This window comes from Bactrocera latifrons, unplaced genomic scaffold, assembly GCF_001853355.1.
Source record: "Bactrocera latifrons isolate USDA-ARS-PBARC rearing strain unplaced genomic scaffold, ASM185335v1 scaffold_2, whole genome shotgun sequence".
NCBI classification, from domain to species: Eukaryota; Metazoa; Arthropoda; class Insecta; order Diptera; family Tephritidae; genus Bactrocera; species Bactrocera latifrons.
The window spans coordinates 2,210,895-2,232,343 of record NW_017535518.1 but is presented as its reverse complement, the minus strand read 5'-3'; the positions used below and the strand labels follow the sequence as shown (position 1 = coordinate 2,232,343).

General features: G+C 31.8%; 1 protein-coding gene across 1 annotated transcript; it reads right to left on the bottom strand.

Moving 5' to 3' along the window:
- Positions 1-795: 795 nt before the first annotated feature.
- Positions 796-21,045, bottom strand: LOC108967808. Its single transcript, XM_018931435.1, has 5 exons — positions 20,453-21,045; positions 2,072-2,190; positions 1,709-2,000; positions 1,501-1,647; positions 796-1,210 (listed from the first exon to the last, which is right to left on the bottom strand). The coding sequence occupies exons 1-5, from the start codon at positions 20,751-20,753 to the stop codon at positions 1,059-1,061; spliced, it is 1,011 nt and encodes a 336-aa protein (XP_018786980.1). The 5' UTR covers positions 20,754-21,045; the 3' UTR covers positions 796-1,058.
- Between the last annotated feature and the right edge of the window lie 404 nt (positions 21,046-21,449).

The following is a 21,449-nucleotide window of genomic DNA, read 5'->3' as shown; positions in this document are numbered from 1 at the left end:
TTTGGTATATATAACCCTATATCTGACTCTTTTAGTTTTAATACTTACAAACAACCGTTATGTGAACAAAACTATAATGCTCTCTTTAGCAACTTTGTTGCGAGAGTATAAATATGTAGGATAAACACCATAGTACAAAGAGCAAGCTTATACCATAATACTTAGGCCACTGTGTTTAAAAATATATGTGATTATACCTGGAATGATATTATGTGTTTGGTGGTTGACTGCCATACTTTCTGGATACTATTTCTCTAAAACGAAGCAAATTTGACTTCATTGGTTCACACCACATTCCGCTATTTTGTAGATGGCCTATTGAAACGTTCTTTCACGAATTTTATTCTTGCAGTTTTTTCGTTAAAAAAATTCCATTCGGGGAAAAGGGACGATTGAACAGTATAACGACCCAAAACATTCACTCAAACTAGCTAAGGAACGGCTTGAATCAGAAAGGAACAACATAATATTCTTATAAGCGCAGACACTGGGCATAAATTCAATCAAAAACTTATGTAGAAATATTTAACGAATTTTAGCAACAGCATATGCATCAAGTAGAATACAACCTCGACTAGTGATCAATAAGGTATGGGCTTAAAGCCTTATTTTACGCGATCAAAATCTAATAGACCACATGCAACGTACGCACCGATGCCTCCTTTTTTCCTAATAGCATATTTATTTCATATATGAAAAAGGCACCAAATATTTTAATAATATTTTATTTAAATTAATCACTAAAAATTTATTTTCATTGGAATCGAAAGCATAAATATTTTAATAATACAAAGGTACATTAGGGCATATCATGCAATAATATTTAAATAAATACATGCATCGTTCTTGGTAATGAATAACTTAAACTAGAAACTAAAATCTTAATTTTTTTCTCTTAAATTGTATATATGTATATTAATAATTAAATTGCTTACTAAATTTACGTATGTGCACTTAAAAAATATGTAAGTTTTGTAGGGCGAATATTTAAATGAGTTTTCGCTTTGAACTTCTCGCGAACATACATACATACATCTGCGTATATAAAAATGGAATGTTTACTCTATCAAGAATTTATCAATGGGAACATTCGCAAAGAATTGATTGATATGTGTGGTGAAAATGGGTGCCCACTGCTCGCGTGTAGCCGGTATGCCTACTCGGGTGATTTCTGGCAGATTCTCGTTCACCAAATTCAAAATCATTGCATCTGAAAATTAAGTGGAAATTTATTACAAATATAAGTTATAAAATAAATTTTTGTTTTCCTATATGTCCTTAGCTATGTTTTTCACTCTCTCTATATATTTTTTCTGACACTCTCTCTCTCTTTTGGCATGTAAATATATACTATACATCCTTGTATTAGATACATAAATTATTTTAATATATACATTGTTTTTTCACTATCTTTTTCCATCTCTATGTTTCTCACTCTCTCCATATATCTTTTTCACTCTCTATATTTCATTTTCTCCTTCTCTTTTCCTCTTTACTCACTCAAATTGCGGTCGCTGAAAATGCCATTCGCTATGATGCGTGCATCGCCCACAGCCACATTGGCATTCAAGCGATTCAATTTCAAGCGACGACCCGCCTCGGTGTTCTCCAACAAACCGTCGGTCAGAATTGTAGCGCGTATGTTATCTACAATTAAAAAATATTGAAATTTAAGGTAAACTCAAATCATCCATTGCTTAGACCATACCGATCGTTATGTTGAAGGGTCCCTTCGGCACCAAACGCAAGCCACCGAATTTCACATCGGCCTTAAATTGTCCATTCGCCTTGATTTGCGGTATTTCGATGCTCAGCTTGACAATAAACGTTTTCTCAGTGAAATTCGATAGGAATGTGTTCACTTTGAATTCACTAATACCGTTAATGTACATATTTTTGATGAGCAGACCACCTTGCACGCCCTCGTTGTCGTAACGGAAAATGCCACGACGATAGAAATACGGATCGATTGAGGACATGCCGTACTGAGGTAAGCCAGCCTGTTTGAAAATAAGGAAAAAGACAGCATTTAGTTGAAAAGTGCAAAGTCTATTGGTCTTCCAATACTCACCTTCAGTTGAGGTACGATTTGCGCGAAGAGATTGCGTATGCACTCATTTTTGTCGACTGCCTTAAGGTCACAGGGCGCGACTTCAAAGTAGTTGTTGGTGGCACTCGGTTCGGATGGTACTGAAAAATGAGGAGAATCGGGTGTTGTTTGGTTAAAATTATATGAAATCCAAAAAGCAAAAATAATTTTCAATAGAAAATGCGGTTTCTAAAAATGTGCTTTTTAGAAATGAATTAGCGCTTCAATGTGACTTAAATAAATAATTATCGAACAAACATATCTGAGAAGGTTTTGTGAAAATTTCAAGTCGGTCGTTTCAAGCGTTTCGAGAAAAACGCCTTTCAAACTATCAGTTCGCAACTAGCGGAAACTAGTCGGCCACTAGTTTCAGTCTAGTCCAAGACTATATTGCAAATAATCCGAAAATAAGCCTCATATAGCTGGTAATTAGCCTGTAATGTAACAAATATCCAACTAGTCGCAATCAGTCTGTAACTAGACCGTAACCATTTTATAACTAGTTTATAGTATGTAATTAGTCTATATATCGTCCCCGTAACCAGTTCATAACTAGTTTATAGTATGTAATTCGTCTATATATCGTCCCTACTTAACCATTATCTGCTTCGCATCTTATCCGAAACTCTAGTAAATAGCAGTGTCTAATCAGTTCATTACTAGGTCGAAGCTAGTCCCAAATTAATTCGTATATTAGATCGTAACTAGTTTGTAACTGGCTACAGCTAGGCTGCAGCTATCTGGCAACTAGTTCAAATCTTATCCGAGATAACTCTATAACTAAGCTTCAAGAAGTTAAATTTGGAATATTATTTTCTTAGCATTTCATGTATAGAGCACGATTTTTTGATAAATCCATAAATTTCGAGATTCGTGAAACGGGATCGCGAAAATTTTTAATTTATATTCGTTATCAATTCATGTATAGGACTCAATTATTTGATCCATCTCGAAATTTCGGGATTCATAAAACGGGATTCCGAAAATTTTTAAATTGTATTTTATTAATATTTCATCTATAGGCCAGTATGCCAGCAATATAATCAGTTTAAAATGTTAATATAATAAATAATTTCCGGAATTTTGGGTTTCATAAAACGGGATGCCGAAAAATTTTTAATTTTATTTCATTAGTCTTTCATGTATAAAGCATGCATTATCACAATCATTCTAAAATATTAATAAAGTAAATAATTCCCAACTTGGGTTACATTTCCACCCAAAAGATTTTTTTTTTAACAAAACTTCTTCTGAATAATATATATAAATTAAACAATCACTTCAAAAATATAAATAATCACTACAATAATTTATAGACTTGCACAATACGGCACTGTACTTAATCAAGCTTCACGGCTCATTAAAGCCACCACCACTACCTCATACGCTTCATAATTAAACGAAGGCGATTTTTTTATTAACATTTGCTTAATTGAATTTGCCTTGGACACTCATAGTTTGCTGCACCGCGTACGAGCAAAGTCGAAAACGAAAATGATATTTTTGTAGTTGGAATTTTCTTTAAGAAATAAGACCAGCAAATACGCATTTGAAGGAAATAATTGATAGAAATAAAATGTGTGTATGTGTAGGAATTTTTAATAATGAAACTTCGTTACTGTTGCCACGTCCAAACAACCAACTGACCACGCTTAATGTGGCAATTAGAGTTTTGCAATACTTTTATGATAAAATATTAATATATGTTGAGTTTTGTTGTTGCAATTTCAATTAATTTATATTACGCGATAATTCCCACAAAGCTTACTGCACAGAGTTACAATACTTCGTGCCAATTGTGTTGAAATACATATAGTTGAAAAATCGTGTGGTTGCAGTGATTGTAGTCAAAAGTTGACTTGATTAATTTTTCCATATTTTTTCTAATTATTTCTTTAACTCACCTCCTTAGATACTAGCTAATACTTAAATAAATATGTATAAATAATTACAATTATATTTGTTTCTATTTCAATATCAGGTTAATTTAAAGTATTGGATTATAATGGAATATTAACTCATACTATTATCTCCTCTCCGAACCTACTCATTATATTGGATTACAATCGAATATTCATTCACTTTATTGTCTATTGTTATCTCTCTAAACCGACTTATGCACTTGATTTCATCAGCACGAAAAGTCTTATTTTTGCAACCTCCGAAACATCGCCAAGCAATTCTCGATTAATAGTTGCGATTATTTCCCTATATAAAATCTACCATTCGCATAGAAGATGTTTAATGATGTTTTTTTATAATCTCCTTATTCTACCTCTTGACAGCTTCTGCAATCGTCATTATAGCACTTATTCTGCTAGCATGTCTGCCAATTAGACAGTGATATGCTATCACTCCGACTAGTCTTTAGGAATGACATTTCCTTTTGAAATTTTAATAATCAATAAGTGCCGCTCATATTCCATTCATGCCACGTTTGCCTTCTTGTTGGGCAAGTCAGTGATTGACGCCACTGAGACTCAGATATATTTACAGTGGCGAATTCAGATTGATAATAGAAAGAAATTTCCCCCTCCCCCTCCAAAGGCTAAATGGCTTATTTGTAATTTTACTACTCTGAAAGAATATAAAATAACAGAAATTTAATCCAGAAATTTACCATTTTATTTCAGAAACAGAATTAAAGACTGTCTCCAATTTTGCATATAAAAAATAATGCTAAGATACCACTAAAGTTGCAAAGTGAAGCAAAGCACAGATTAAATTGTTAATAAATCCAATTCCAACATAGAAAAATTAGTAACTGGAAAAATAGGAAACAACGGTGAAAGCAACGATACTCATTGCAGCCGTGTGCAAATTTCAATGTATAATTTTTCCTATTTGATATTATATCTATATTTATAATCGATCTGCAAAAGTTTTGTGAAATTTTTCTATTCAACCTGACTACAAGTTTATACATTGCAATAAAGTAAATCACCCGCCCGTTTACGATTTACATTTCTTTATTTTTACAATTTAGTAGAATTTAATATTAGAAGGTCAGTTTGAAATTTTTCCACCATGATATTATACTGTATAAATACTACTATATTTAATATAAAACTTTTCAGCTTTCAATTATATGTTTATTTCCATCCGACCAAAACTAAATCATCCGCCCATGATTTATAACAGTATTTATTACATTCTTAATGCACATATCTCCTAAACTACTAAACTACAACAACCAAATTTGCTCAGCTCGAATATTATAAGAACTCTTACCGACTGTGTCAAAATGGATGAAATCGTTAGATAATTCCGTTTACTTCCCATATAACGGTACTGTTCAAATCTACTAAAAGCACTATAAATTAATTAAATTTTACCTTCGAAATGGCATGAGAGAGCTTTATGCCAATGGACGTGGTACCTCCCACTTTTTGGTGAAATATATATCTCGGGACTTGACCAACCGATTTCGACTAAGTTTAGTTCGTGACATTCTTTTAATACTCCTCTCATTTAATAATTTGTCCAAATCCAATCGAAACTATTCAAAACCCTAGGTACTGAATATGTGGACCCCAGTATCTATAATTGACTTTGACCGAAAATAGTAATCAATGTGTGAAATATACAACTGAAATTCTGATAAAATACTTTCCTGACAATAGCAATTGTGGGTATCAAAAATTGGTTCAATCGTTTCGATACTTCCATGAGCCTATATGCCTAATTTAAAAATTTTCGATCTTCCAGCTTACGGTATGTTGGACACAATTGTATATCGGCCAATATGTGAGTTAGCTCAATGAAAATTACAGAACGTATTTTACTCAAAACACTGTTTGATTGTGCCTAAAATATATACCAGTAAGCAAAAACTTAGTCCTTGTAAGAAAACCGTTTTCATTTTACAAAGTATATTTACAAATTATTATTTAAAGCATCACTACAATCTTTGACGAAATTATTTAGATCGGACCAATATAGCATACTGCTGCCATACAAACTGAACGATGCAATTTTAGTTCTTGTATAGACATTTTTTATTTTTAGCAGATACTTTTACGATATTGAGCATACGTAAATATTGAAAGCAACGCTATAATCTCCGAAAAAAATTTCCCAATCGAACCACTATAGCATATAGCTGCCATACAAACTAACCCATAAAAATACATTAATTTTTTATATTATATTGCATGTAATGATTTTCAATTATTTTATGTATATTATATCAGATTTCTGTGATATTATATTGATTTCAATAAGTTTTTATTTCTTATAACAAAATATTTCTGATTTGCTGTTCAGTTTCAATATTTCTAAAGTGTTGTAATTTTTAGTTTTTGACAAACAGATAAGATCGCTTTATCTTAATTTTAATAATAGTAATACTTTGTGTAACAAACACCTCGCTACCTGTGAAATATGTTTTTTTAAGCATTTTTTCATGATGCAAAAGTGCCGACAAGCACGGGTTTTCCACCATATTCAATTAGTTTTTATTTGACTACAGTGAATATAATTGTTTTTAGGCTTTATTACGAGTGCACATATGTAGATGCACAATCGCCAGTTACTCCTATTACAAAAGTCTACATTTATACAATAAATTTCCTTTGTTAATACTCCAATTGAACTTGACCCACTTGACAGATTACCCCAAATAGTCACATACGACTCATAAAAAGCAAAACATGCTCAGAAATACATACAAACAAGCATAGAAAGGTTAAAGCAAATAAGTTCAATTGCATATGTACATACAAATGTACATATATATGTATAGAGAGATGCACAGTTATTTCAACATAACGTATATGGTAAATCGTATGAAATTTGGAGCAAAATTTGACATATAAACATGATGGCAAGGCAAGATCTGACACTTGTATTTTGCTTAGTTGAGTGTGTTGGCCATGAAAATAAATAGACAAATATTTGTAAACAACTTATAGTGATGTATTCATATAAGCATCTGTTTGTTTGCATTGCGAAATCTACTGAAAATTCACACATATTTCTCCATCGCTTGACTTCCCAGTCGAGAATCACGCATTCAATACAAAAGACTTAAGCGAGCAACTTGCAATCGCAAAAAGCCGCGTGCACACAACTCACACCCATTAAACACACATCAAATCTTTCATCGCACTTTTCTCTATTTGCCCAATTACACAATTAACCACATATTATACAATCCACACACACACACGCGTTCATACTCAAGTGGCTCAGGTTCAAAAGAAATGAAAACAAGCGCGTGATCTATATATGTGCCGGTGTTGCCAACTGCATTGACTCACTCACTGCTGCGTGCGCATAAATATCACTAAACAGTGCATAACGGTACCTCTTGCAGCCAACAAATGTAATGTAAATACAACAGCTTTGTATGAAATTCCAATTACCATAGCACGCTCGTTTATCGGTTACTGATGCCCTAAGCGCTCGGTGGCGCGAACGCGGCAATTATAGTTTGTTGTTGTCATTATTAATATGTAGGTAAACATGGCTTTGATAGCGAGATGAAAAGCGTATCGAAAATGAAGAGTATTACGGCAAACAGACAAACATATGCACATATATATATATATATACAAATAGCAATGCGCATTGCCGGTTACGGCGCATTATTGCTGATGGGGGTAACGTGATTGAATTTCTATTGATTTTTTCGGCTTAAAAATGCTGATATTTGTTTACTTGATGGTTTCTAGTATTATTAAAATGCGTATAAAGTTTATATGAAATGTAAATATTTAAATGTTGCTTATAAAGAAATTTTATTAAATATGACAATTTTAGATATATTAAACTATCAAGATCTCGATCTATTGCAAAAATTTATATTCTTTGAAATTTATAACGCCTTAGCAGCCCGAGAATTTGGATTATATCAATTATCAATATATCAATAATTATATGTGTATTAGGGTGGGTCAAAAATATATACATCGCGAGATCTATGACAAAAATGTATATTTTTGATAATTTATGACGCTTTATTATTCTGAATATTTGAATTATATCAAATATAAAATAATTATATTTGTATTAGGGTGGGTAAAAAATGTACATCGGGAGATTTGTTGCAAAAATTTATAATTTTTGTAATTTTTTACGCGTTTTTGGCTGAGTATTTGGATTATATCGAATATAAAATACTAATGTGTGTATTAGGGTGGGTAAAAGTATGTATAACTTTTTTAAATTTATTTTCTGAAAAATTTATTGGTAGATACCCCAGAAATACTGTTTCAATATGAGTTCGCAATATTGATAGAAAGCTTCGTCGCTTTGGAATTCCATCAAAATCCATTACTCACTATCAACTATTTCTTTCCAAATTTCCAATTTTTTACTTCTTACTGGAATTAAAGATTCATAATTAAGTACTATTAAAAAGAAATATCGCGGCTTTTTTTTGGACATTGAATGTGAATCTGTTTTAAAATTCTCTACTATATTGTTTTCGTAAAAATCGTCGTTCTTTCCAACAATGAAGAAAAATAATACATACTAAAAAACGAAACTTTCTAATAATATTAAGATCTCATATTTGGGGCAAAATTATTAGAAAAGTGAAAAAATTTATTTTTTTTTTCAACCACCCTAATGTATTAATGTATATAATTACATGTGTTTATCCATTTCAAAAAGCGACTATGTAAAAGTAGCCCGTTTTTAGTATAAGAGGTACAAAAATATTATAAATTTAGAAAGGTTAGAATGTATTCTGGAATAAAACTTTTTCTCAACCATCAATTGTCATAAGATAATCTGTGAAAAATGCTTACTAAGAGCAGCATGCCCTGTGAAAGTTTTTATTGAGAAAGTCAAAATTTTTGAAAATGTTTAAGTCATACATTTTACCATAACTATTTTGTGCCTTTTTCTCTTCTTCTTCATACTCAAGCACTTCATACTTCAAAGAGGTACAGAGTGCATATTCGTATAGGTTTGATATGTTTTGTAAGTAATTTACAGTTGCCTGACTTATTTCAAATGTTTTCTTGGTGGCATTAGCTAAACTTAGATTTTTGTTCGGCAAAAGGAAGAAGACTTAGAACTTGTATTTTAGGTTTTTATTAATCGTTCATTTATTTCTAGTTTAATTCATCTGACGTCATCACGCTCCGGAATTCTTTTTCCAGCTATGTCTTGTGGAATAAAATAATATGGGCAATAACACTTTACTTTATAACAAAATATGCCTGAAATCTTGATAAAATCCCAAAACCGTTTAGGTACTTTAAATTAGTCGGTTCCATTGATACTTAATATTCCCACGAGTTAAGTATTATATTCTTCTTCTTTATAGGCGCCAATTGGAGATTACAAGTGTAGCCAGGTCATTCTCTACCTGGTCTTTCCAACGGAAGGGGGGTCTTCCCCTTCCTCTGCTTCCGCCGGTGGGTACCTTGGCGAATACTCTCAGAGCTGGAGTGTTTTCATCCATTCCCAAAAGTTAAGTATCACATATTGCAATATGTAATTGTAAACTATTCCAAATCATATTAAGCACAACACTTTTGTTTCGAGAAATTTAATAAAAATATATTAAAATTCTGGAATTTGGTGCAAACCTATATACTATTTCACAATATCTGATCTTCAAGCATTAAATCCGGGATTTAATTGGCTTCATAAAACCAATCAAATACTGGTGCTGAATCTGACTCTTTCTCCTCTAACAAAATATAAGTTCACTTGAAAAAAGTTTAGTGGAACACAATCTAATTCGTTTTTTGTCACAAAATTGTATATCATTTCGGAAACGACTTTTTTGCCTTTTTTGCAATTTGGTTTCCGAGTGGCAAGATGCGACCATATTTTTGGCATATCCCCGATCATTACTTCTCGTTTTTCATACTTTTATTCAACCCCATATATCCTCAGTTTGTTTAAGGGATAACCACTTTAGTTACAAGGTTATGTTCATTTGAGTTTTAGTAAGAAGTGGTTGTATGCCTTATAGATGAAAATCGGAGTTTACATGCATCTTAGATACCTAAATTGTTTAATGTGAAATATGTATTATTTTTTACTTAAATTTATAATTATTTTATTTAAACAAAAATGTATCTAAAACTTACCGACAACCGTTGTTTCTATTTTTTGTTTTAGGGTGTGTTCACAGTATGTCAAAGAAACAATCTCACTTTGTTTTACATATTATATATTAGTAAACATCTAAAATCTTCCACTTATATTTCAAAACTGCATTCAACACAGATCAACTCCCCTGCGACTACACCCTTGCCATACGTATATAAGTAAGCATTCTCCTGCTCGACTGCTGTCAACATTCATATTCATTAATTGGGCTTAACAGACAGAAACCGGAGCAATAGTGTGTGGTATAGCTTAATTTTTCGTGCTCATGCGCTAACAGCTTCCATGCTATTTACCATTTATTCATTGACTCTATTTTGCTCTTTGATTTTGCATATTTTTTTTTTACTCCTATTTTCTTTTTCATTTTTGCTTTTTGTTTTCGCACATACTTTTTGGTAATTTTTAGTTACAGTGGGTTCTCTATGTTAGCGGCTTACTTTAACCTAGTGATAAAGTTTTTGCGTTTATTTGGCCAACAATGATGCGCTTAAATGCTTAAGGTGCTTATTTTTGAACATTTGGACAAATATTAATATTATATAGGAATATTAGTAACGTTGTTGTGATATTTGTGTAGCTAAGTCTGACTTTAGTCGACATGACAGCAACATTGCGAATTGATGTAGGTCAGTAATATATTTGCTTGTGTTTTTTTCGCACTATTTGCCGTCGTTTCTCGTTTCTTTGTTATTCTACCTTTGCTTAGTTATCTTTCATATGTAATGACTTTTCGCGTGCAGTGAACATTTTAATGTCATTTTTTGCCACTTGATTCATCTTTTAGACGGTCTCATTTTTGCACGTTGCCATGAGCTTCGGTAACGAGTGTTTCCAATGATTATTTGAGCAACTCCGGCGGTTGAAGTCTAAGTGCATCGCACTATACAAATCTATATCTTTCACAATTTTGTATTTGCCTCATTCTCACATACTATATATACATATTTACTTTACGCATCGACTTATTTATGCAAGTTTGCAATAAGTCAAAGTAGAAGTAGCGTAGTGAGCCTAACGCCTACATACAACTTTCGTTCCAAAATAAACAAGAGTTTTTGGATCTTGCGACTTCTGGTGGCGCCATCTATATCTCGGCTGATGCGTTAGAATCTGCAATATTTTTGTTATTTCATGACATTTCATTGATTGGCAGTGAAGTTATTGCATTTGCATTGCAGTGTCAGTATGTTTGTGTTATCGGTACGAAAATGAGCTATAAACAAAGAGCAAACATTAAATTTTGTTTTAAAATTGGCAAAACTTTTACCCAAACATTTCAATTGATGAAACAAGTTCATTGCAACGTTTGCCTATCCCGTAGCAGAGTGGTTTCAACGTTTCAAAGTGGTCGTGAGAGCATAAATGACGATCAACGTGTGAGCCAATCAAAATCTGTGATCACCGAAAATTCCATCGAAACTGTGCGAGAAAGAAATTCATTGAAATGAAATGGAATATCTCCAAAACATAGATTTTTCGCATTTTGACCGAACATTTGGGCTTACGAAATGTGTGTGCACAGTTTGTTCCGCACAAATTGACTGACGACCAAAAATTGCTCCACGCTTGTGACCGATTATTTGATCGAAAATCCCATTAAATTGTCCTGTTTGCTTTGGAAAGCACCTTATACATATCTATGTACTCACATATCAATTACAGTACATATAATACTTTCATAAAAAAGTTTTTTTTTACCAAAACAAAGTCTTGGTTAAGTTAACCAGCATTAACTGGCTGATGGTTACTAACCAAACATTGAAAAAACGGGCCTAAGTGCAAAAGACTAAGTCGAACATTTTATATGCAATCAATTTTACTTACTGTGCGCTTACGATACAGTTTTACTTCTATAGTTAATTTTTCTTTTAATTTCGTTATATGGTCGTATTTTGCTTAAAAAATATAGCTTTTTTTCCGCCGAAATCTACGGAAATTGCACTGTTGATAACCCGTTCTACGACCGTAATAATTTGAATTTCGATTTCAAATATATTTCAATAATATTATAAATATTACACACTATGAAAATTAGACCTTCAAAAGTTCATATAATTTTTTTTGAATATTATATTTTTTATAAATATATATATTCCTTAATATCCTATAGTAACTATATTATATATAATATATCGTATCCTAAGTCTACCTCTTCCATAGGAACATTCATAATCTACTAGCTGTGTACTCGTATATGACTACTTAACACTACTTTCTTTTTATATCTCAGATAGAAGGTGTCCTTATTTGCTAGATATTTTGTACACAATCTGTGCTCCGTCAAGTATTTTTAACCTTAATCCAATTTGCATTTCTTTTGTGGTGGTTCCTGCTCAATCATACCTCCCGGCTGAGATCTCTTCCATGTTCCTTTTTTCATCCTTAGCAAGATCAATGCTGCCTCTATTACATCATCCGTTATTTCTGTATCGGTCTCCTTGTGTTCCAGTTCTGTAGTATTTTGTGCTATCTTCTCACTATCATCTAAATTATTTTTTGATTTATTCGCCGGATTGTCATTTCTATAATCTCTCACGGCTTCTGTTGAAGAGGTTGCGGAGTTCATAAAAGCATTTATTTCTTCCATCAAGTCCATTTGATCGCCAACATCAATAGTTAGAGGAGCAATATATGATTCATGCACCATATTTAGATCTAACAATGCGCCTGGTCTGAGTGGCCTCTCATAACTACCTATCACCCTGTAGAAGTCTGGAATATATTCCAGCTTGTATGCTTGCTCAACGTCTTTGTTTTGCTGGTGAATTGGTGTGCTAGTCAAGCGGGGTCGCAAGCTTAAATCCAACGGAAATTCTTGCATCATATATACATCGAAATGGTTACTATTATTCAATACATAACTTTCGTATGAGTCTTCATCATTATTTTCTTCCTTGATATACATAGCTTCGTTTTGCATTGGTCGCGTATACAACGGGGTGAGCAATTCATTATCACAATCAATATTATACATAGCTGCACGAAACTTTTTATGACTGTAGTTTATTGGTGTCATCACTTCTTGATCGTAATTGTCAGACATTTTTCCCAAATTTTATTTCTTTACTTTTTTTGCTAGTTGAGCTTTAGAGATTCTTCGCTTTCGATAGCTCGAATGTGTTTGACATTGTTGAGTTCAGAAGGCCCTTTTATACACATCCTGTTGCAATGCATTTGCCAGACCCTTAAAGGCTTTCTTAAGTTTCAGGTAGCTAAGTTCTCGAAAACTCGTTAGCGTAACAAAGGAGATTTAATTGCTACCTGTCCTTCTTTGTGTGAGATTTGATAATGGATAAAGATAGAGATAGCAACAAGTGCAGGCTAAATCAATTTCCAAGTCCTTAATCACTTTGCTTCTTTGGAACAAGTGGATTAGTTTTCGAACGATTTTTAGTCGTTGTTGAAATACCCACCATTACATATTTTTTACAGATTCCCGAAATTTAAAAACAAAAAAATTTTGTTTTCTAATTTTCTTTAGTAAAGTAAACAAACAAAATTAAAACCCAGATTTCAGAAAGTTAAAAAAAAAACTTTTTGAAAAATATAATAATTTTTAAAAGAAAATATTACCGTGTGAATACACAAGTCTTTGAAATGGATCTTTTAGTGACCATATATTTATTCTTTGGAATTCAGTTTATACTTATAATGAGAGAAGGAAATTCTTTAATATAATAAAGTGCACTAAATACCTCTTAAACGAGTTTCCTTTGTTATGAATTTTTTTTAACTTCATTTAACTAGTTAAATACAGTGACAGCCGTTTTTAAACTTTGCTTTAATTTAATCCTTTTTGTTTTCCACCAGAACAAAGCACATGTACTAAAATGCGGTCATTTAACCCGAACTAAACTAAACATAATCTTACATCTACCATGTATTTTACTCACAAAACAAAGTTCAATAGAAAACATAAAAACAAGAAACTTTCCTTAGAGATTCAAAATATATTTGAAATAAGCAATCATAAATATATATATAGAATATTTTGTATTTGTTTGTGTTTTTATTGTTTTGTGTTTTCTGAAAATAGAGCGAATATTTTGTATTTGTTTGTGTTTTCTGAAAATAGAGCGCTCTAATTTAATCCCTTAGTTTTATCCCAGAACAAAGCCTTTTTGAGGAAACAAAAAACAACTCACATACGCTAATATGTAGTCATTTAACCCTTGTGTGTTATATTTCCTCTGTAAAGCTTGAAMAGTTTTAGCTAACTTATGAATTATTGATGAAAAGGTCCTACAAAGGATTCTACATTCTTCTATGATATGACAGATTAAGGGATTAATTGGTTTCAATCAATCGACGTTTTTATTATCTTATTGAGTGAAAACATTTTGGAAATAGCTAATCAGACAACAAATAAAAAAAATTAAAATCCAGGGGTTTCTAATCTATTTATAATTTGAAGAGACTACAGAAATATCTAATAGTGAGCCAATCTTCGAATATACCTCTTCATGCTATCTAAAATAGTTCAAAATGGAAACTTTAAAGTATATTTCAGAGGTAATATTTCCTCTGTAAAGCTTGAAAAGTTTTAGCTAACTTATGAATTATTGCTGAAAAAGTCCTACAAAGGATTCTACATTCTTCTATGATATGACTGCTTAAGGGATTAATGGGTTTCAATCAATCGACGTTTTTATTATCTTATTGAGTGAAAACATTTTGGAAATAGCTAATCAGACAACAAATAAAAAAAATTAAAATCCAGGGGTTTCTAATCTATTTATAATTTGAAGAAACTACAGAAATACCTAATAGTGAGCCAATCTAAAATATAGTTCAAAATGGAAACTTTAAAGTATATTCAAAAGTAAAAAAAGTATATTTCAAAGGTAATATTTCCTCTGATTCTTTGTAAGTAAGTAGTACAGTCGTATTTTAACAGGTCTGGAAAGTTCGTAGGCTGATACATAGATGTTTGAGCCAAGAATTGTATTGAACCCTGGATCATGGGAAACATTGAAAAGTAAGTTTGAACGAGGCGAACGCCCTAAAAAAAATGTTACTGCCGAAAGCATCAAAAAATGTCTCAATATATTATTGAAATTTTCAAAACCCAATAAATATTTTAAATTATATTAATTAAATATTTATTTTCAATTCACTCAAATATTATTTTCGAAAAATTCATAACACATATTTATTTCATTAGCTTTAATATATTTTGAAATGTGCTTTATTAGTTTCTTCTTACAATTTCTGTGATTTGGATAATTTTATCACTTCACAGCACTGTTATTCTATTATTATGAGCACCGCCTACTCTATTACACTTACACTTACGTGTGTGTACATAACTTTCTACCTGCTCCTTGAGCTGATCCTTATTTGCTGCCTATGTCTATGCATTATACCTAGGTAAGAACGCTTAAGAAAAGGCTAACGTCCAGACAAACGTCAGTCGCTCATTAGTGCACACTAATAGAAGTCTTACACCTACGGCAAGCAAATTTTAAAAATAATTACTTGGCAGTTAAAAACTTTGTTTCAACAAGCCTCGACGTTTCGGTGTTTCCGCGTTATCACGCCCTGGAAAGTAAAAACGAAATCTAAGTTTCAGCAGCTCCTCGCTCATTTGAACGAATATTATCTTTCAAAAAAACATATAAAAATCTGAAATGGAAAATTTGTGCTGCTCAGACATTATTTATAATCATAAAAAATTTGATATGTTAAGAAAAAAATTACGTGAGATCATTGCGGAGAAAAGTAATATGCGAGAAAAGCAAAATAAAAACGCAACATCAACACCCCATCTGAGAGGTAAGAAATTCCGCAAAATATCATCTCTGTGTCTCACTCCGGAGACAGATACTTCGCTGTCACCTATAAAGGCTCCTGACAGCAACGTAACAGCAACTGCCATCGTCACTGAGTCAAGTGTGGTTGGACGAAATCTGAAACGGAAGCACGTAACAGCTGACGACGACGACCTCAACATGAAGGTAGCTGTAACCACAAAGAAACAACGTAAATCCTCAGTAAAAGAGGAAACAAGCTACACAGTTCCCCCTACACCAAGCTCCGCAACCACACCGATTAGTGCAAGGCGTCGAAAAACACGCCAGGAATCAAGCAAGGAAAACACGCACTTTGTGCATATAACAGGAGATGATGACGAAGAGTATAACGGTGCTGCTATAAATAGGGCCAGAAGCAATGCTGTACCATCAGCTCCAAATACTGAGCACAAAGTTAAGACTACTAGAGTTCGACGTTCATCCGCAATTCCTACGCCGCCGAGTACAATCAGCAATTCGTTAGAGGAAGATCAACCGTCGTGTAACATGCAGTTCGGCGCTATAAAGTCGCGCTTGAGAAGAAAGTCAGAAAATTCGAAATATGATGCTATCATCCATTACATTAACACAATGAAATCAGATTGAGTGTAAAAAAAGATCAGCGTAAAATTTCCAACCTTTTTTGTACAGTGTGTACATTAATCCATAAATAAAATAGGATTACTTATATTTTATTTTATATTTTTGGTTTTTAAGGTTTTTAACGCATTTAATTAATTCATTTAAAAAAAATTAAAAAAAAGAACTTTGTTTTTACACGATAATTTGAAGATTGTTATATTTGTTGTTTTGTTTAAAATTTAATTCAATGTCTAACCATTTAACTGAACTTTTACTGTTGTCAATTAAATAAAAAGTTTTGTGATCCTCCTAAAATTCTTTGAATAAAATAGTGCTCAGTTTATATATTATTTATTTTCATTAAAGCCGCTGAAGAGCCGGATAGAGGATAGTGCTATTTTCAGATCTTATATATTTTAGGTTTTAAAGTCCAGAATATGACTTGGATATAGCAGTATTACATCAAGTAATTTTTATGAAAAAATTCTTAGCGCAAAATAACATAACAAATGCTTAAGTTTAAAAAATATAAACATTTTTTTATTAATGAGGTAGGTAGAGTGACTGTTTGACGACATCTGTCCCATTGTGATACCACCAGGACTAATATTCACTCACTCTATTGTTTCCTCTCCTAAAAAACCCCCTTCTTCTGATTAAGTTTAAAACGATAGTTTTCTTTCTTTTTTATTAATGTCTAGCAAAAACATAGAAGATGTTTTACTGTTTGCTCTCTTTTCTTTCTTCTTTTTCCTTATGCTAGCTTTTACAATAGTCATTATACTCAGTCTTATCCTCTTTGCATACTAATTAGTATGAAGTCCTTTAACCTTCATTGTGAGCTTTTACGCGCTTTTGGTATAAATAAATATTAATTTGACTTTTCTCCATAGCGAAGAAATATAGTTTAATTACAGCATCCCATTAAAAATGGTTACTAATCAGAATATTATGCATTTGAGACAACTGGAGAAGGGTTCCGGCGATTAAAAGAGCTTAAAACTTCTTATTGGAGTGGAGAATATCTTTAAGTTAAATATTAGTGTTGAACCAATACTTGAGGAATGGACATAAAAACGGAATAGAAGGGTAAATTTCGGATGTAACCGAACATACCATACTCATGCAGCTTGCTAGGGTCGAAGTTGGAGCAATACTTCCAGCATTTTTTGGAAAGCTTCCCCACTTAACTTCAGTGCAATATCAAAAATTTGTTCAAGCTAAACGGGTTCACTATAATAAGATACATTTTAACCAATCTCAATAGTTTAAAGAGAGGTTGGAAGTCGGAAATCATCAGTTATCGATTTAGTTCATATTGGAGGTCCATAAACTTTTGACGTTAGTCAGGTATACCCGAGAACATATTTTCAAAAAAAAATTTAAATGTATAACTCATACAATGACCAGTATAGACCAGAAAGAGGCATTGTTATTAGCAAAACACGCTCTTTCATTTCACTATCACTATCATAATCAATTTCACATATTGGCCGATATATGCGGAATTAAGAAAACCGGAAGTTCAATAATTTTTATATAAGCTATATGATGATATATATCCGGTATGTGTATCAGGGGCTTGAACAGTCATATTACAATTTTGTGTCATGAAATGACACACCTCAAAGCCATTATTCGTGCAAAGTCTCATTTCATTTACATTCATTTTTTTTTTATTATATGATTGAAATAAGCGGCTTCACTTTAGGGGGCTGCGACTCAAAAAATGTTTGACTTATTTATATTATAATAGGCATTTAAAGATAAAAACAAAAATATTAAAATTAATTAATGTAATTAGAATTTAATTTAAACATTACTTAATTACATTTAAATATACTATTAAATTGTAAAAATTTAATTAATTAATTTAATTTAATTAAAGTTTAATTAAAATTTTGCCAAATTACTAATTACGTTAATTAATTATTTTTTTGCATACTTCTATATATATAGCAAATTAAATATTTAAATAAATATTTAAACTATTATTTGAGTCACGCTAATGTAAAATAAAAATTTAATTCAATTCAATTAAATTATTTATTAAATTTTTTTCGAAATTTCATAATGAATGAAATTATAAATTTGGAAAAACAAAAAAAATATTTTTTCCCTGAAAGAGCTATAAGATCAAACTACGTAATAATTCAAATCCATTATTAATACCTTACTTCAGTCCTGTAATCTACCAGCCTTCTAAAAAGTAAAAACTACCAAACAGGCTCAACTAGAACTTTGAGCTTGCCTAGCTTTAATTCGATTTAAGATTTTAATACTTATTGTTAGGCTTCAAACAATTCAAATTCAATAAATAAAGATATATTAAGAAAAGAAATCCACGACTTACTCTCCTGGATGAGTGAAATATGTACTACAACTTTGATTTCTGTGTTAAATGGTGTACAGCAAATGAAAGCATCACTTGCTTTTGTGGTAATAATACTTCGATTTCATGTTTTTTGACATTTCTTTGCTAAAACGAGGAGCTATCAATCAGGATAAGAGAGATTATCATCAAAACTTGAAAAACTAAAACTACTCGAAAAGCATTCCGAAGTAAGGGGACAAATAAATAAATAAAATGCAAAACAATGCATCATCAAAAAAATCACAAGTTTTTATTACTTACGTTTCTGTACATCATTTCACATACATATGTTGGGTAGTCGAAAAAGTCTTTTCGTATTTCTAATCAAACTTCAATTTATTTTTTTTTTTATCTATACTAATAATGTGTACCATTTTGCTCGACCATTTTTTGCTATTTTTCCGATAGAGACATTTTTCCAACAGTGTAAATCGAAATTTCCAGAACGGAAGCGAGCGATTGTGGTTTTGCTGCATGCTTTTTATACAAAAATTTCGAAATATAGCGAATTTCTCCTTTTTGAACAACTTTTTCCCAACTTACCCGAATTAGATTTCTTTTGGGGTTAAATGGAGCTTAAAATTTCACCTTTCCAACACTACCCAATATGTATCATAAAATGTCAGATATAACAAATATATAACCATTTTATAACCAAACGTCAATTGTGTTTTCAATATGAGTGGTTCTATTACATATATCGTTTTTCCTGCGCCCCTAAACTTATGAAAAATGATGTTGCGTTTTTGTAGTTATTTATGGTTAGGATATGCATAGGTATGCTCCTCAATTTACAAGAAAATTACATTATTAATTCGAATTTGAAATAACATTATGCTTTTTCAACTTTTTCCTTAATTTTATAATAACAAAACAAATTTACTTACATATAATTATAAAAATGAAATAAATTAAAAAATAATAAGATAATAATTTTTCACTTATAAGCGCCCTTTTAATAAAAAAAAACAATTCATTGAACAATACTTTTCAGCCTTCGTCTCAATTCACTATTCAATTTGCTTAATTACTAGGTTTTACTCATTTCCTTCCTCTCTTATAAACGCCATTTCCTACAACAACCACAGCATTGGCTATTAGTTATAATACCGAAATTATTAAATTATTATTATTACACTTAAAATAAACGATTAGTTCCACCTTTCGCGCGTAAAAATGATACGCGCCAATGATGTAAACAAAAGACTTAAGTAAGAAACGCGCTTGACAGCTTTCGCAAACCTAGTAGCTGCGCGCCTGCGCTGGTATACATATAAGATGGCGCGGTAGAAAAAAACTAAAGTTTTTGCGCATTTGATTTTCAAGTTCTTTCGTCTAAATAAAAATTGCATAAGCGCAGCGAAATACCACCGCTGCTCAGAAATACAAATTGCAAATGTAGTAAGTTTGCCAAAAAAGCTGCTTTGGCAATTGCATACAAAGCACACACACACACACACACACTTTATTTTGCATATTTTTTTATTACTCTTTTTTTGTAAAAATTCATATGTTGTTTGTATGCATCTAACCACTCACTTGGACTAAATTCCACGCCATCGCTTATGCCTACTCTGTCGTAGGCCAGCACGCCAACGTTCGGCAGTTGGGGCGCAGGTGGAGGAATTGGTGGTGACGGTGCTGTTATTGCTCCATTTTGCGGTGTTGTTGCTGCTGGCGCATCGGCTAGTGTAGCTGCTATTGCCGATGGCAGCACGGCGCTCGTTGTGTACTCATCCAAGTTGTCCGAAACAGCGCCGCCGTTAGACGTTGTTGCTGCCGTTGCACTTCCGAGTATTGCCGCAATGGCAGCAAAGCAGAAAATATAATGATTCAACATTTTAACTGGCCTGATATACTACTAGCGAAATGTTTCTTAGTGGGTTGTGAGGAGGAAAAATTTATTTTCTGAAGTAAATGCTGCACGGAGTTTTATTTAAATATTTTTGCACGGATTTTTGAAGCAGTGGAGCACTTTCGATTTTTATAGCATTTATTTTTATTTGGAAATAAAATAGTTTTTACAATTTTTGTTTCAAGATTTTTTTCCCAAAATAAAATGTTTCATTTTTTGTTTCGATTTGTGTTTTTTTGTTTTTTTTTTTTTTTTTTTTTTTTTTTTTTTTTTTTTTGCTTTAATTTTGTTATTTTGTTGTAAAAAAACTTTCCTTTTCTCTTCACTTCAATCTAACTTTGCAGCACTTCAAAACATTGTTGGTCGAAAAATTAAGCCGTTTCCCATTTATTATTTGCACAATAATTAAAAACTTGTTTCGTTTTTTGGTTCAAAATTCATTAAACCGTTTTTCTATTTTTCGACCAACTTGCGAACGCGACGCTTACAAATCTCGAAATGAGCCGCAAATACGTTTATTTATAGTTTTTATATAAAAATCGAAAAACTTTAAAGTTTTTTTTGCTTTTACCCAACTGCAGTAACAACATTGGCAAAATCAACAACAACAAAAAAATCCATACTCGTAAAAAATAAAAGCAAAGCAGCCATAAAAAGCTCAAAATTCAAACATTTGAAACA

Excerpts from the sequence above, each read along its gene's own strand:
- LOC108967808 (XM_018931435.1), bottom strand. The coding sequence starts at position 20,753 with ATGTTGAATCATTATATTTTCTGCTTTGCTGCCATTGCGGCAATACTC. Across the intron at positions 2,191-20,452 it reads TGGCGTGGAATTTAGTCCAA|TACCATCCGAACCGAGTGCC; the intron begins GTGAGTGGTTAG and ends CTCATTTTTCAG. Across the intron at positions 1,211-1,500 it reads TTTCAGCGACCGCAATTTGA|ATGCAATGATTTTGAATTTG; the intron begins GTGAGTAAAGAG and ends CTTAATTTTCAG.